Here is a 17,571-nt window from a genome sequence, read left to right as displayed (position 1 = left end):
TTAATATGCACATGCCGGGTGAAAAACCTACATGCGTGTTGCCATCAGCAGTGATGTATTTCCTGCCGGCCTGCCACGTGGCATTTGTGGGGTACATTTAAGGCCTAAAGCAGCACTCCCCTACAACTAAACCTGCATTTCGGCAGTCACCCAAAAAGGGGCTGTGCTTTTGTCTGCTGAGCACAAATGGGGCGAGAGTTGATCACAGCCACCACAAGAATAGCTGCATTTTGTTGTCATTCACGTGAATCCAGAGAAAACAACTCAAATTCAGAATGGCTGTGCATTGCTGCTCTGTCATTTAAACATTCAAGGCTGCACAGGAAAATGACCTTCATTTAAAAAATCATTGCACTGGTGCACTTACATTTCAAACATCACACAGTTTTGTTCCATTAAAACACAACCCTGTCTGTGTATTTCATTTTGAACACCATCAAATAAGGCCATCCCTCCCAGAACGGCATTGTTTCATCAGTAAAGTCTAAGAAAAGGAATTCTGTATCCAGTCCGCACAGCTTTTTTAAATAAACCAACATACGCAAAGTACTACAAAGGAAAGCTGCTCTCTCTTGCTGTGTGTCAATTACCAAGAAACCGTTTCAAGCATATCTCAGTGTCCAGAAACTGAACAGATCTATAAAAAGCCTTTCTGAAAGTACACGCTAAGGAATATGTGTGCGGGAAAACTGCATTTTGTGAAATGAACATGAGAAAAAAATGAACACGTGTAAATCTGTTATTGCAAAGCAGAAAATGACCTTGGGAAAGCTAAATGTGTAATTATAATGTAGCTCGAACAGAAACACAATTGTACATGGGGGGATAGGGGCTGAAAAGATATGGATATTGTGCTCTGTTATTCCCCCCAAAAGACAAATCATCCTGGCTGAGGCCCAGGAATTTCTGTCAAACCAGTTTGGCAGCCAGGCCAATTTTGCACCTCCCCGTGAACTGATACTTCAAGGGCATGTGGCCTGTTCTTATGGACCTGACTGTGTGATAATTAAAGGTTCTCCCAGACTGTCAGGCAGAACTGCACCCAAGGACAAATGATGGGGGTGAAGCCCTTTGTTTTGCCTCCTATATCTATGGAGGTGTGATTTCCTCTACATTCCTCCCCAGTATCCACTGGAGGACTTCAAAGGGGAGTCGTGGAAACCTTGTCCAAGCTGACCCAGGGGAGACAAATTGGATTGTGGGGGTGGCAGTACCGCCCACATCTTTGCCAAATCCACCCAATTGACAATGCAGGACATTTATACTTTAATACATTTTCCCCTACAATCTGAATAAGCGGTAATGTGATATTATGACAGTTTTAATGTGATTCTTGGACGAGCACAATAAGACTAGGTGCATCTCTCTGGCACGTGGTGAACTGAAATGGCAGCAAAAATGCATTTATTGGTGAAGCATAAATGGCATGGATATTAAACTTGGGGAAACTATGCCAAATATTATGCATATGTGTAGCCATTTGCAGAATTTTAGATACTATGTTTCTCCTGAAAATGGTGAGATTGTGCCCAAGGATGAGGCAACATCGCACAGAATTTGTGTTCGAACCAGGATATTCCTTATAAAATATGGGATCTCTCTATCCGATTTTTATGACGGTGACTATTGTAAATATGAGGTTTTAGTTCCATAACTTATTTTTGGTAAAAATGTACTGTGGTGAGACAAAGCAAGTCACAAAGTACACACCCATTAGGTGAGGTCACTTCCCTGGAACCAGTCAGCCTGCAGGGAGGAGGGGACACCCGTACCCTGGCCTATCCCATGCAAGGGGTAAGTCCAGAGCATTTCTGCCCAGATTGTAAAAATTCTATGATGTCAATCTGCCTATATAAGAGGTAGACAGGGAGACACAGGGATATTCAAAATTCAAAATTCACCCTTCAAGATTCCAAGACTCCAGATCCAGATCCAGGCAGAACCACCTATCAAGACCAAGGCATACCCAATAATCCAGGGAGAAAGGAGTAAAGGCCGCTGATCTCCTTATGGCGAATCCAGTGACCAGACCTTTTGTCCAGCTGACCCATACCGCTGTCCACAGTGACCAGACTTTGCCCAGCTGTTCCCCCACCAGGAGAGCCCAGCTGACCCAGTAACCAGATCTCTTGACCCCGCTGCCCATGACCAGATCCATGGTCATGCCATCTAGAGACCCTGCTGGCTGTCAAAATTACCAAACCAAAGCTTACCTTGTAATTATCCTATCACCCAGTACCAAAAAACTGCAGATCCTGCTCTTTTACCTTGCTTCCTGTTCACACCCTATTAAATCCCATAAAACCCTAGTCATTTCCCAAATTGTGAGTATCCTCTGTTCACCTTTTCCCTAGAAGAATCTGTTTAGTCCATATCTGTTAGCATATTTCTTTTCTATTTCCTTCAGTTACCTGTGTAAGTCCCTAGTATAATTTTTAATACATTAATTAATTCCCCATTGAAAATTCATGTTCATTATTGTTGCACTTCAAAAGTAAACTTTGTCGAGTGTTTTACTAATTATAGCCTTAAAATATAGCTTCAGTAGAACTAATCATTGTGCTAACAAAACCGATTTTACCTGTGTATTTTGCTTTCCTTTAAAAGTCTGACTTGCATTTCTCATAATAAAACCCATACTATCATCCTATAAAGAGTCATCCCTTCCCCTCAGTATCTTATCTGTTCTGTGTCTTTGTTTCCCATCCCAAAAAAACAATTTCGGATTTTGATTGCTAAGCCCATTTTCTTAGCTGTTTGCCAGTTTAAAGCCTGTGTGAAATAAGAAATTGCAATTTTGCTGCTTGTGATTTTTGTTGCATTATTTTCCTCCCAAAATCGTTTTTCTTACCTGTGTTCACGTTGCTTTAGTGCCCTGTTCAGTAGCCTGTCAGCTTCCTTGTCTCTTTAGTGCATCCACACACATTTCTGTTCTATCTATCTTACCGCAAATGTAAACTGATCTATAAGTAACAAGTGAAATCCGAGTATGCTATTTTGCTCGTTTTGAAGGTTTTCATTTTCTTCTTTAACTTCCTATTCTGGGGTGTTGGGTCAAATTTAAAAATCGATTTTTCCCTCTTCTTGCTGACTCCTTGCCACTGCTTTCCATCAACACAGAATTTTGTTAGCAGGTGTTTGGGGAGTGTTGCAGGGAGAGTGTATAACATATGTGCCATCTATGCTTGTAAAGAAAAGTGATTTTATTTCCATTTCTATTTAAGGTTCATGTAGAGGATGTCAGAAAGTTGAATTAATTGTATTATACCATTTTGCATTATATTGCCACCACACTGGTGATTGCTGCCCTAAAATTTGTTTCGCTCTGATTTTTCATTTGAATTTTAAAAATAAAGAAATATCTCTTTGTTACACAACGGCCTGGTTCATAGTCCATTGCGACACGGGGTGTTTGATAAGGTGGATGTGAGACAGGTTGGGTGCCTCTTCAAGAAAGAAACCAGGGTTCAAATAAAAATAAAAGGTCATGTTTTATGGTGTGCCACCTCAGTGTCAGTGAAAGAAGTCTCTGGCTGGAGTGTGCCATGTCTTAAAATCCATTACACATTCCTCCTCACAGCTGATCTCCCACCAGCACCAGACACCTTCCCTGCTAAGACAGCAAGGGAAGGACGCAGTGGGATGCAGGAGACTCGGCACAGTAACGCTCTGCCTCCTTGGCATTCACTTAACTTTGAGGTCCCCCACTTCCATGTTGTATAGTTTAATTCTTTTGGGGAGACCCATCGAGTCATGTGTAAACAATATTTAAAATACATTGTATACAATGTTATTGTCCTTCTATCATTTGAAGTGAGGTTGCCACATCTTTTCCTAAAAAAATAATTGAGGGAGAACTCGTAAAAGCCTTTTAAAATTGACTTTTAAACCTATCCAGTATCAAAAATATTGTTCACCCTGTGTGCTTTCAAATGCAGTTTTCCATAAAATGTAAGGCTCTTTTCTTTTGAATCTTGTCCAATTTTAACCAGTATTGTTAGCTATTCATGAAATGTGCCATTTGTCACAAATGTTCCCATAAAACAACACACAGGTATTACCTGTACAGCGTCTGGTGAAACGTCACGTGTCTAAAATGTGGGTGAATATTTGTATACCCACGCCTAATTTTGTCCTAGATTGAGACTGTACAGAAGCAGTACCTTGACAAATTCCAATGTGTGGTAAAAGGAGTCACATATCCAAGGCAAAAGCAAGTGGATTTTTCAGTTGCACAGCGAGAGGTACAACGAACAACGACGTGAGCTTTTGTACAGATCGCTGATCACACATCACGTGGAGCCATGAGTTCACTTCCTAGTGCTTTGAAGGGGCAACCGGCTATATGCGGAGCTTAACAAAACTGCAAAAACAAATATATGAATAAATGCGCTTCATGTGGTCAAATCTAGAAGGTTGTCCTGCTGTAAAGCTTCTATGTAGATCATTGTGTCAAGTTCTGCAGGTTTTACCATGTTCCGATGGTCACATCTTAAGCCGGATAAAGGCAGACTGAAGACAGTATTGTGACTCTTTCCCAAACCACACGTCCCAGGAGGAGACGGTCTGGGGCTCTTGTCGAAAAGCGCTCACCCTCCAGATGTGCTGTCTTACAAACCTGATCCGCTCCACCTAACATTGTGAATGTGAGGGAGCGTGTGGAAAACATCGAGCTGGTGACAGGTGGGCTGCCCCTGCTCCAGAGGCACCGAGCAAGAGGAAGGGTTGCAATTTCCAACAGAAGAGACCTCCCAGAAATTGGGGTCAATTAACATATGGCGCTGGAAAGGGAGTGTATATACGGGCGCTCGGGAGTAATAGAAGGAAATATTCTGGACATCGCAGAACGGAAGTGCTGGTGGAGGGGCTGGGAGGGTGGGGGCATGGGGAGATGCCCTGAGTGCCATCACATTCTCTATTCTTGAAATAGCTAATCCTATAGCTCCCCCGCGTGGCTGTAAAGGCCACTCCATGCAGCAAGGCACGCACAGATCACTTGGCACAGGACTAGGAGAAGTTTGCAGTGGCAGTACATATCCTGTTGCCGGATTTTCTGAATTAAGATGTTTCATTGTAAACCCATTTTATACAAAGTTAGCAGCATTTCCCTTACTCCTCGTTTGAAGATCCCGATGAGGTGTCTGTGCTTCACACCTGCCACGTCATCCAAGACCATCCGCGCAGGCATTAACCAATCCCTTTTCTGTGTCCTTTTATTTCCAGCATCCTCTATGCAGACATTGTGGGCTTCACCCGACTGGCCAGCGAGTGCTCTCCCAAGGAACTTGTGTTGATGCTCAACGAACTATTTGGGAAGTTCGACCAGATCGCCAAAGTAAGCAATCCACATTTCATGTGAAGTTCCACTGACATTGAAACACTAGCCCAGCATGCCCTCGCCATTGCCATGCTTAGGACTGAATGAATATTATGGAGGCTCAAACAAGACAACGGGTCGTTTGTTTTACTAAAAGTAAGTGTTGGGCATAAAAAGGCGGCCCGCTGAGAGATGTGAAAGACCAGCTCTGTTCCCAAGGTTTGTTTGTTTGGCTGTGTTGGAAACATGTGAGTTTGCAGGGACTGTGGATTTGTTCTTGGCGGTCATGTCATATATCTGCCCTATTATATGATATGGCATTTATAACATGCCTGTACACAAGTGTGTCTAGGCGTAGGAGCAGTGTAAAACGGCTGAGTTATCCACTCATATATGTATCCTATGGAAAGAAGATGGGTGTGCCTGTGTCATTGCCCTTGACTAGCAGGGTGGTTATTTGTCCACGCATCACGTCTGCCCTGGGTTAACATGAACTATGATTTGAGCGACCTGGAGTCAACCCATCCACAAAGAGACAGCTCTGAGTTTCCACAGAAATCTGGAACGCTTGGGGTTGCCAGGATTAGAGGATGTTGTTGCTGCCACGCCCAGTGACCAGTCTATATTGATTCAAAGGTATCATGTTTTGGGATTCAACATGGGCTCTGCAAAACCTCTTTTTACGGTGTGATGGGAAGCTTAAGGGAAGGGGCAATTTGCTATTGAGTCGATTGACTGTTGGGTGGTGGTGGGATGAATGGAGAATGGTTTCTCTCCAGAGCTCAGATGTTAGAAGGACAGTTGGTCATCTTCATGAGAACATAGGGCCTCATTACGGGTCGGGCGGTCCGGAATTAACAGTGGCGGTAAACCCGCCGCCACTGTTAATTCCTGACCGCCCGATCCCCAGTCCTGCAGGCGGGAGGTGTTCTTCCCGTCCGGTTTGAACTGGCGGGTTGAACACCTCCCGCCTGCAGGCGGACGTGGAAACACCGGCACCATCACTAGATGGTGCCGGTGTTTCCACTTCCCCATTCCCATTGAGTCCTACGGGACTCAATGGGAATGAATGGGGATTAACACCATTCTGCCTCCGTGACTCCCGGGACAACGGGGCTATAATGTCCTGGTAATTCCGGGAGTCACGGAGGTGGAATGGTAATACGAGTCCGGCGGTAACCTGGCGGTTTTACCGCCGCGGTTACCGCCGGACTCGTAATGAGGCCCATAGTCTTTCTTGGAAGAATGATTACTTATTACTTTGTCCACATAACGTTATGCCGCACTGATATTTGCATCTTCTGACCTTTACTTTGACATAGCTTATGCTTCCAAATTAGCCAGGGCTGGACTTAGACAGTAAAGGTCAGAAGGTAACGGCCATGTGAAGGTAAAGCCTGATGAAGCACTAGTGATGAAGTAACAGTGTAAAGATGTGTGGGGTATGGTCAAGTAAACAAATACCCCCACTCTAGGAGGGCAAACTAGATTGAAGGTGTCTCATAACTTCCCCAGACTCCTGTGTGGTCCTCTTTGGGGCCTTTGCTCTGCATTCCCCACATGCCACCATCTTTTTTCTCCACCTCCCTTGCCCCTCTGGGATCCCCCAATGCCCGCTCCATTGCTCTCTGCTCTGTCTTCTGCCTCCTCTCTCATGGCAAAACCTCCTTTCATTGCACTTTCGACCAGTGACCTGTCTCCAACGCCGCTCAATGGCTGCTTGTTTTAGGCTTCTTTCGCCAGTCACTTGGCTCCTCCAGCAGTCCTAGCACGCAAGCCAGACAATCTCACGAATGAGTGCACCGGGAATGCAGATTATTACTTACTTGTACAGGCCTTAAAAGATTATCACCAGGTTTTAAAAGGTGATTTAGTGCGGACACCTTAAAGGTTTTATTAAGAAAAGGCCTTAACGGGCAATTAACACCGGACCTTAAACGGCGATTAACACAGGACATTTAAATGTGATTAAAACAGGATCTTACAAGCCCATTAGGACAGGGCTTTACACGTGGATTACAGAGGGCCGTAAGTATCAATTAACACAGGACTTTTGAACGTTTTCAGTGGTAAAAACTCCGTTGGTTAACATCCCTTATATTGTTGGAATATTTGTATCTTTGAGCATTGATGAATTCTACATGCAGTTCAAAAAATAAAAGTTCTTCAATGTGAAGGGCTTTAGGATCAAGGCAATGCTAGTGTAAAACTCCTTTTTCTTTCACTTGCTTTCTCTTTTCGTCTTCCTCTGTCTCTCTCAATCACTCTGTCTCCAATTGACGTATAGCCTCCTCGCCATATCTCTCCCCTTCCATTGCCTGTCTCTTGTCCTTTCCTCTGAGATCCCTCTTTCTTCCGCTCACTCTGTCCCTCTCATTCCTCAACTATCACCCCTGCTCAACCTTCCAACCCTTGTGACCTAACTCATTTCAATAATGATATTTTGGCATGACCTATGGAAATAACATGTAATGGCAAAGCTTGCAGATTAACTCCCACACTATGCAAATAATTATACGTCTAATTCTGAGTTTCCGATGGGGTTTCAAGCCTCCCGGCATGCTGTGGTTTTCTGGGGTTTCTCTGATCATGATTTGCGCTTTGTGAAGCCATTGATCTTTCTGGAGGATTCTTTATAGTATAGCTTAGGTCTGTTCTGCATGCTGCAGCTCGCCTCATTACAGGTCTGAAGAATTTGACCACATTTCCCCCACTCTCAAATAACTACACCAGGTACCACTCCAAGCTTGCATAAGACAGTGGGTATCACTAACAAAGCTTGATTGTCCAAGACACCATGATACTTAGCTGAAACCATCACAATTCCAGGAACCAAAAGCCAAGATATTGTGAAAATGGAATCCAGGAAGTGCTAGGAGAATACCAGAAAACAAGCATGTCCCTTCTCTGCCCCCATCTTCTGCAACCACCTCCTGCTAACATCAGTCTGGCTCCACCTCGCCTTCCATTCCAGAAAAAGCTGAAGACCCTCCTCTTCAAAGGAACAACTCAGTGCAAATGAGGACCATGCACCAACAAGACCATCCCCGCCCCCACTATATTCCACTCAATTTATTGTACAGCACTCTGTTCCACTCTCTTTATTGTACAGACTATGTTGCGTTCTAGCTAGGTCTGTGCTATATAATTCACATACATATATACATACAAACATTTTTCTTGTTATCTCACATTTGGGGCAGTGTAACAAGGTTTGGGCCTCATTTTCCACCAGCCTTAAGTGTGATTTTGGGTGTGTTGGTTTTCCATGCAAGCCCCTGTCAATTTCTAGACTGTGGTCACTGGCCCTTTCTTTGCTCATTCCGTGCCTGAACTTTGGTTTGTCTTCCCTAGCACAATAGTCTGCCAGGCCATATCTTCCGTTAAGCATCCAGCAGCATTTCATTTTGTTTTGTGTCTGGACTTAACAATATTTGTTTTTGCTTTGGTTTGCTTCTTTTCACAGTAGGTGTAGTTGTGATTTCAGGCTCGCCCTCACTCTCTGGAGGGACTGTTTCCCTGATTCTTTTATGTGGCAACGTCTTCCGTGTTTGGGGGCTTGTTGTTTTATTAAATGGGTTTGAGAGGTTTTGCCTTGATGAATGTGCTGTTGCTTTGCTTTTGATTTATCTTGAGTTTTGCTGTTAACTTCTCCATCTATATCAATATCATCCTAGTTCTGCTCTGCAAGCAATGTTTGCAGTAGTGCTGTGGATCCTTAGTACTTGTTTGGTGAACACCAGGTTAATGACTTCGGTTCTCTGGTATCGCATTTAGTGTTCTATTTGGTGTATTTTAGTCCACAAACCTCAGTCATATAAAAGTATAGGCTTCATCACACCGTCAAATAGCGTAACCCTGGGTTTAACTTGGGGTTTAATGGAATTGAGTTTGGATGTTATGCAATGAATGGTTTCCTGGCCTTTCTTGCTGGTATTTCATGGCTTATGAGAGCCTTGAATATTTTTCTTGGCAGATGTATTTGAACATGTGTTCAATGGTTCCCCCTCTCCTTAAACTGGTCTTGTTTGATGCTTGTTCTGAATTTCTTCTGAAAGATCATCTCCTTGGTGTTTGTTGCAAGTTTAGAATATGACCACTTTTAGTGGCAGTCATGGGTCTTTTGGTGACTAATGAACTAAGTCTTCAGGTGTGAGCGGATCAGGGACCTGACTGTGTAAAGGGGGGATGAGACCCCTCTCAACCAGGGGCAGGAGGCTACTTTAGTGTATGCCAGAGACAGTCCCGCCCCAGAGGCAGGGTAAGTGAGTTGGGAGGGCCCCAGTCACCATACCATCTACCTGGGCCAGGCTTTAACAGTCAAGTACCACTTGGTATCACTCGATACCTGCTGTGCCCTGTTCAGGGCAGTGTTCTTTTTACTCTCTTTCAGACTACAATGCCCAGGAGTCCTTGCAGTGGTGCAGGGGACACACAGCCCACAAGCAAGAAAACCAGCAGAGAAGTGCAGGATTGTGAAACAGTACGCTCTGCAGACAGGCAACCAAGAAGCTCCAGATCGCGTGCATAAGAACTTTGAGATTGACTGTGTTTGTCGCTATTGCAAAACTCTGGCAAACCCATGTGTGAGAGGGGGCGAGGCTTAGGCGGTGCTTTAGAGCCTCGCACTTGTATAGCACGACCCCAGGGAAAGAACAAGGAAGCTATTGTCCCGGGGAACTAGGTGGGCACTAGGAAGCATGGGAGGTGGAGGAGGAGGATAAAAGGGGAAACAGGAAACTGGGCAGTGTGGGTTGATCGAGTGAGGACGAGGGAAGAGGAGGTGGACCGAGAGACCATGTGGAAGAAGACTGGTGCAGTGGAGCATGGAAGAAAATTATATAGAGCATGTGCAAGGTGAGGTTTTGATTGGTGAGAGAAAGTGGTACTTTGGTGTGAGTAGTGGAGAGTAGAGTGATGAGCTGAGAGTAGTAGAGTGGATAGGGGAGAAAAGCAAAGTGGAGAAGGTAGAGCAGTGGAGAGTAGTACAGTAAAGAGTGGTAGAGTGGAGAATAGTAGAGGTGAGAATATTAGAGGAGAGTAGCAGTAGATGGAAGAACATCAGAGGAACAGAGAGGTAGAGAAAGAGGAGAGTGGTAGCGAGGGGAGGCAGGAGAATAGAGGGATGGAAAAGGAATGAGAGAACATCAGGGCAAGGAGTGCAAAAGCGTGAGGAAGCTGGACCAGGTGAGACCTGGGTAACTGAAAGGCACATATTCTTGAGCTCTTTTCTTCTTGTTGGGCCCAGGTTAAGGTCAACCTAGAAATTCCCCGAGGGAGAAAGATTGGTAAGGTGATTGCCTTTAGCCCTCAATAGTAGCCAGCCAGATCTTGGGTAGTTGGGGTTACCAATGTCTAGTGACAACGACATGATTTAGGGATGCCTAAGTTAGGGAGGGAAACGCTCACTGAAGATGAGTGAGAGAGGGACAGCTGTTAGTGAGACCTTTTTGAATATGTTAATATAAACCCTTGAATCTTTTCCGAGCGTTGGTTTGTTCTTGAGGCCACCTGTAACACAGGAAACAGTAGGTAACTGCTTTCAGTTTTAGTCTCTGTGCCTGCGACTTGTCTAAAGGGATTGTCAAGTTATTCACAAAAATGTTGAGTAAAATTGGGCTACTGCAACATTGTTGTCTTATTCCATGTTAATGTTGGAAGATATATGTGCTCAGGTGTATTGTTACACTTCATTGTATTTCAGAGTACACGCATGGTGTATGTTTATCCACAAAGACCACTTCCTTAACTTCCTTGTCCATTTCAAACAGTCGTTTGTGTCTTGTTAATTCCAAAGCTTTTGGAAAGTTGAAGCATGTCCCGTAAAGGGAGGGGTGGATTGATGTTGTTCTGTGCCAAGAGATGCTATCGTTTTGTTGTTTCTTACATACTTCCAGATTCTCTTGCTCAGGATGGTCCAGAGCAGTCTTCTGAGATTGCTGCTCAGGCACATACCCCATAGTTATAATCATCGAGTTGGTCATCATTTGGTATATAGGGGTGAGTCCTTCTGCCCCTATTTTGGATAATTAGCCCCGAGGTGAAGGCGACATTTTGCCGAAAGTAATTTGGTCCTGCTGTATCTCATAATTTAATTGATTATTGTGTCTGGTACCTGTGCTTTGCCTGATTTAAGGGTTTTCGGGCCCCCACTTAACTCAGCCTTTCTTACTGATATATCCAGGGTGTTCTACATTACCTTTACCATCCTCTCTAGCTTGTGTAACCTCTTTACAGTGTCTACTGGGACTGGAATTATTCACATTTGTATCTTGCTTTACAGAGGTCCAAGAAATACTGTTTCCATATACTCTCTGCTATTGGGCCCAAGCATGGTGTGTTCTTTTTAAGCATTTGCTCCAAAAGGCACTGGACAGGAAGGACTTCTTAAATTCCTGGTAGTTTTCTGGGGTTTATAGTCATAAAGTCGAAAAAAAAATGTCGACAGACAAAAATGTCGAAAAAAAAATGTCGACAGACAATAATGTCGACATCCTATACTTATAATGGAAAAAGTCATTTTTTCGAAAAAAAAATGTCGACATTTTTTTTTTGACATTATGACTATAAACCCTTAAAACTATCAACACCTCACCCAACACCCCCCTGCCACCCCCCCCCCCACACACCCCCCAACCACCCTTTCACCCCTCATACTCAACACATACCAATTATTTATTTATTTATTTATTTATTTATTTATTTATTCAATAAATAAATAACCTAAAAATGATCATTTACTATGGGGGGGGGTCCCCCCCCAACCCCCCTCACCCAACACCCCCCTGCCGCCCCCCCACACCCCCCCCAACCACCCTTTCACCCCTCATACTCAACACATACCAATTATTTATTTATTTATTTATTTATTCAATAATTAAATAAATAAAAAATTGTATTTACTATGGGGGGGTCCCCCCCCAACCCCCCCTCACCCAACACCCCCTTGCCACCCCCCCACACCCCCCCAACCACCCCTCATACTCAACACATCATATATATATTTATGTATGTATTTATGCATACACTAAATTAATGTCGAAAAAATATCGAATAATGTCGACATTTTTGTTTGTCGACATTATTGTTTTTCGACATTAATTTGTCGACATTTTGACTGTCGACATTATTGATGTCGACATTATGACTGCACACCGTTTTCTGGTGTTCCGGATGCTCTTTTTTTAATGTTAAATAATTGCTTTGAATATTTTCAGGGTGCCATGGTATTTCGTTCGTACACTTTGGTTTCATGAGTCTCTCTGTTGTAATTAGAGTCTCTGTCTGGCCAGTAACAATCTGAAATCGGAGTCCAATCGATTCCCCTGTTGTCTTTTGTAATTTGTTCTGTGTGGCTGTGACAACCTTTCCCTCACATTTCTTCCCCCACACGTACCTTCACTCACCCTACAACCCTCTTTCTCTTATTCTTCTTATTTCTCTCCTTTACTCTTTCTCTCTCTCTCTCTGTATCTCTAGCACTTTTCTGCAATTTCCTCTCTCCCAGAACCCACGTCCCGTCGCCCTCTTTCTCGTTCTTATTGACATGGCCATTTATTCCAGCCCTGCTAAAGGAAATACATCGACAACATGCAAGCCTGTCAGTCTTGGCTGAAATAAACATGTGCTTGGGTAGACATGCTGAACATAAGAGTGTATGTATGTCCTAATGATAGTATGTAAATATCTGGTAGCTAAGCTACTTGTCTCCTTTTCCCTCCTAGGATGATGTAGAGTTTTTCGTCTTTACGCTCTCTCACGCTGTTTCCTTTTCGCTATTTTTCCCACCTTTCCTGTCTCCTTGCTTTACTCACCTTCCTCTGTATTTGTTTCCTTGTTTTCCTAGCAACACTGCTCTCACTCTCTCTATCTCTCTTTCAGGACAACCAGTGCATGAGAATCAAAATCCTGGGGGACTGCTACTACTGCGTGTCTGGACTTCCTGTATCGCTGCCGAACCATGCTAAAAACTGCGTCAAGATGGGGTTAGACATGTGCCAGTCCATCAGGTGTGCAGGGTTGAGGATGCTATGGGAGGGTGGAAACTCCTGGAAGGCAAGGAATGGGAGGAAGTTAAAACAGACAGGAATGCCATAGTGGTGTTGGCTTGCATGTCTTCCGGCTTTGCGCATACACCACACCCCCAATCCCTCATTCTTGCAATACCTCTCTCTCTCAGGTGAATAATGATAGATTGGTCACTGCATAACCTTGAACCATGGCCAATACTGGGAGATGAATGCTCTAGGTCCCATTAACCATTGAAAGATGGCCGCTCAGGCCAAAGATACGAAAAATCTGGAGTTTTCTTTTGATTCGTTAATCCCCAGAGAAGACATCAAATCTAAAAGTGTGTGTGTTTTGTGCTGGTTTGCTCTGTTTATTATTTATTATGGTAAGCCATGGCAGGGATTTGCTATTTGGCAGCGTTATGCTATGCTCTCTTGGGTTTGGGATGCCACACTGTGTTTTAAGTTGCATGGACAGGTTTTACAGTGTTTGTCTGTTATGATCTCTGTATTTTGTTCCCAAATGCATTTGCATGTTAATCTCAATCTGTTTTTTTTTTTTTATGTACACCTTCCTTCTGCTTTGGGGTAGTTGTGCCCTCTCCCTACACACACACGCTTTTTCTATTTAATTTTTAGCTATTTATTCACCCTTTCTTTTTATGTTGTTGGGGCATGATGGCTGGTTAGGTCAAGTTATGTCGAGTTACATTATGTGATTTTCGTTATGTCGTTTCACATCGATGTCTCATGTTCACGTGGTTTGAAGCAGCAATAAGCTTGCAGCCAGTACTCCTCAAAATACCCAAATAAATAAATTAAACACAAGAGCGGCACTCAGTTTATGAAAAGGGTCAAAGGCTGAGGTAGCCTTACAAATGTAAACTGGCAAATAGACTTCACACCCCTGTTTTCGCCTAGAATTCACATGCTTCCCTCTATTAAAAGGACAAGGTAACTGCAGTCCAAATTGACAAGGATATAATACGCTGGGTTATGCGGATAACCTGCCAGATGAGCCAATACTCGGTCTAAGAGGAAGCCTGTCTCACACACCACTGTAACCATTACGATACGGTACCTAGCAGTCCTAGGGGTCTCCCACGCACTTTTCCCTTTCCCCCTTCCCATGCACTTACGCGATCTGAATGACACCTGGCCTAGTAAAATCGTTGTCTGTCTTGACTTTGTTCCCCCTCCCTTGCCTCTTCACGCCTTGAAACACTTGGGTATAGGCGCGTTATAAATGCCATATCATATATCATATCATATCCCGTAAGCCTGTGTCTAATGCCTTGGTGATTCGGCACAGTCTAAAAACTTTGTAACACAACATAAAAGTCGGAATAAATGGAAATGTTGCAAATTTTTCAAGGAGTTGGGAACATGGCAAATTCACATTCCTGCATGTACCCTCTCCAGAATGTTGTTATTAGACGAGTTTCCAGTTGTGCAAGCTACCTAGATCATAATTCTTTTGCTTGCGTTTCAGTTTTGGAGCACATTCACTTCTGTTCCACGACTTTTTGCTTTACTCTGGCAGCCCCTCAATGCTGATCGCTGGGCACACTGGTGGTCACCTTGTTGGCTTACAACCTTAATGGTTCCCTCCCTGCTTCCCAGAGCTATGCGATGGCCTTACTGCGGCACAAAACGCTGTACAAGCAGCAAAGTTTGTCCTAGCCGTATGGTAACTGTCAAAGCAAAGCAACGTAACACAGAACAACACAATGGTGCCAGAATGTCACTGCTACCAAAAGGACAGATCAGTTGCCCTTTCCTCCCAACTTTCTCTGTTTGTTACACATCAACCTCCACCTTTCACATTTTATTGACCACTGCCTGCACAGGAGACTGGCTGTTTAGTCTCACTATGGATAAATATGTATTACTGTACTGTGAAAGCCTTCTACCAACAAAGGCACTGGCCTGGCTCAGTGTGAACTAAAAATAAGACTAGAATGGCATGACAAGCTATTCATGATAACATTTTTTGACATCAAGTTGTCAGATTTTTCAATATTATTGTGCTAGTGTGCCCACTCCTTTCTATTACCTTTTGGGAAGAGGGAACATTTCTGGGATCTTCCTCAGAAAGACTGTACATTTTACTTTTCATGAAGAGATGAAGAACAATATAGAATATAGAAATCAAGATTACTTCAGATTAGTTCGGTGCATGGGACAAATGTTTTTACCCCAACCCGAGCCTGTGTACTGTAACATATGTGCGCACGTGAGCATGTATACCTACACTTTAAAAACTCAAAGATCTGTACAGAAAGGCCAGGCACACAAGAGTCATTGGCGTAGTGGCAGCCCCATTTCCCCGGGTCTCTGGTGGGGCCCACCTCAGATCTCAAAAAGAAAGAATTTTTCAGAAGGAAATTATTTCCGTCAGAATGAAAGTATTTCTTTTCTAACCATAACAGAGATAATTTCGTTCTGAAGTCAGTGACTCCTGAAAGAATTCCGACTCCCCCCGCACTCCTCTGCTCTACACAAGACATGAACCTGAGCAGGGACGTTTTTATGGGAGGGAATAAGGGGCACTTGCCCAGGGCCCCCACCTTGGAGGAGGCCTCAAAAGGCTGCCTGATCTAAAGAAGTAAGATTCCTTTGTTCACTTGACTTAAATAGCACACATCAGGATATTGTATTGCATGGTGCTGAGGCTCTAAACCTATGGCCTGTCTGTTTTGGCAAGTACATTCTGCCTCGATCAATTCATCATGTAATGCTTTCTGTGTTCACTGTGGTATATTGGGTATTATGTTGATCATGTGCAATGGCTAATTTTGAAATGCATATTGGTAAATTGAGTGCCAAAATGGTTCAGAAGTTAGCTCAGAGTGGTAAGCACTCATTGCAGAGATGTGTGTTCCTATGCAAGATTAGAATAGCACATTCCTGTAAGGCTGGCTGAGCTTTTCCTGTGCCTGAAGTTTATAAACCTGCCTGCATATGTACTTGGTCTTGCAGCACAACAGGTGCTATTATCAGCAATCCATCTGCACCAGATAGGGGTTGCTATAAAAACAAACATGTCATCCTTATGGTGAAGGTCTAGAAATTGGTTTGTTGCGATGGGGTGTTGTAAAACCTAGGTAATCACCTCCCAACGGTGAGCATAAACTGTTAGTCCCAGAGATGAATAAGTATCCAAATTTGGAACCAAAGCATTCATGCTTGTATCCTGGCTTTGCCAGCAGACAATACAGTGATCCTGGTCAAATCATATAATATGTTGTACATTACTGTACTGTCTTCTGTGAGGTTTGCCCCCTCGCATGCTGGTGGCATCATTTAGCCCATTAGTTGATCTTTCTTCTTATGTAGGCCATTTGAATGGAAGGGGTGGTAGACAGAAGGGAGCGGACCAGATGGTGCACGACTCGGCCAAGCATATTTTAAAGTCTGCTCCTTTGACACAAAAAAAGCTTTGCTTAAAGTCAATGTTTTTTCTGCATGTTTATAAATGGCAATTTCACAAAACCAACCCAGATTAAATCTGTTAAATCACACTGATTGGTATGCTGGTACTTATATACTTCTTTTGATGATTGAGAGAATGTAGCTAGAATCATTCTGTGTTAAACCATTCTATAATATTTTGTTTTTAAAAATTGTCATGTTTGGTAATGTGATTGGTGTACTTTCCAAGTCAGTTTTATAAAATGAGATTATTTTACTTCATGGTAAGAACTGGTAATGAAAGTGTTCACATGCAGAAATTGCTGAGTTGGCACCAATCCCAGATTCATCTCTTAACCAATGTTTGTAATGGTGGGCATCTAATTTAATCTTGTATTGCCTAGCCTCTCGAAATTGCCAGTCCCTAGACCTTTCAAAATTGGCAGCCCTTCAGAGAGATTTCCTTCTCAGGGTATGATCTTCAAAGCAGCCTCACTCATGGTTTCACTGGCTATAGTTTTGCTTACACTATAATAGTGAGCGTTGATATATTGCACACAACAGGCACTTTAGTCTTTTGATATCTAATGGCAACACTATTTGAAAACCATGTCCCACTTATTATCTCATTCTGCCTGGATACAGACACCTTCCTGGTATCTTGTAATCTGCATCCACTATCCATGCTATCATATGTGTAGCTTTCTCCTTCCTACCAATTGCATCCTCTATGCTTGAGCATTGTTTGCATTCTGTGAGGCAGCACATGTGAGTTCTCTGTCTATTCTGGGTTACATGTACCTTTTACACACAGTCCTGGATCAATACTAC

General features: G+C 43.4%; 1 protein-coding gene across 21 annotated transcripts in view; it reads left to right on the top strand.

The window, feature by feature from the left end:
* ADCY4 (adenylate cyclase 4) overlaps nucleotides 1–17,571 on the top strand; it is a 1,677,325-nt gene that overhangs the window by 957,018 nt on the left and 702,736 nt on the right. For all 21 annotated transcript variants that reach the window (XM_069633796.1, XM_069633797.1, XM_069633789.1 and 18 more), the window contains 2 exons: nucleotides 5,224–5,335; nucleotides 13,199–13,326. In XM_069633796.1, coding sequence (XP_069489897.1) covers nucleotides 5,224–5,335; nucleotides 13,199–13,326 — 240 coding nt within the window. The remainder of the gene's footprint in view (nucleotides 1–5,223; nucleotides 5,336–13,198; nucleotides 13,327–17,571) is intronic.

Source organism: Ambystoma mexicanum, chromosome 13, assembly GCF_040938575.1.
Source record: "Ambystoma mexicanum isolate Mex_15411 chromosome 13, UKY_AmexF1_1, whole genome shotgun sequence".
NCBI classification, from domain to species: domain Eukaryota; kingdom Metazoa; phylum Chordata; class Amphibia; order Caudata; family Ambystomatidae; genus Ambystoma; species Ambystoma mexicanum.
This window is presented reverse-complemented; position numbering and strand designations above follow the sequence as displayed.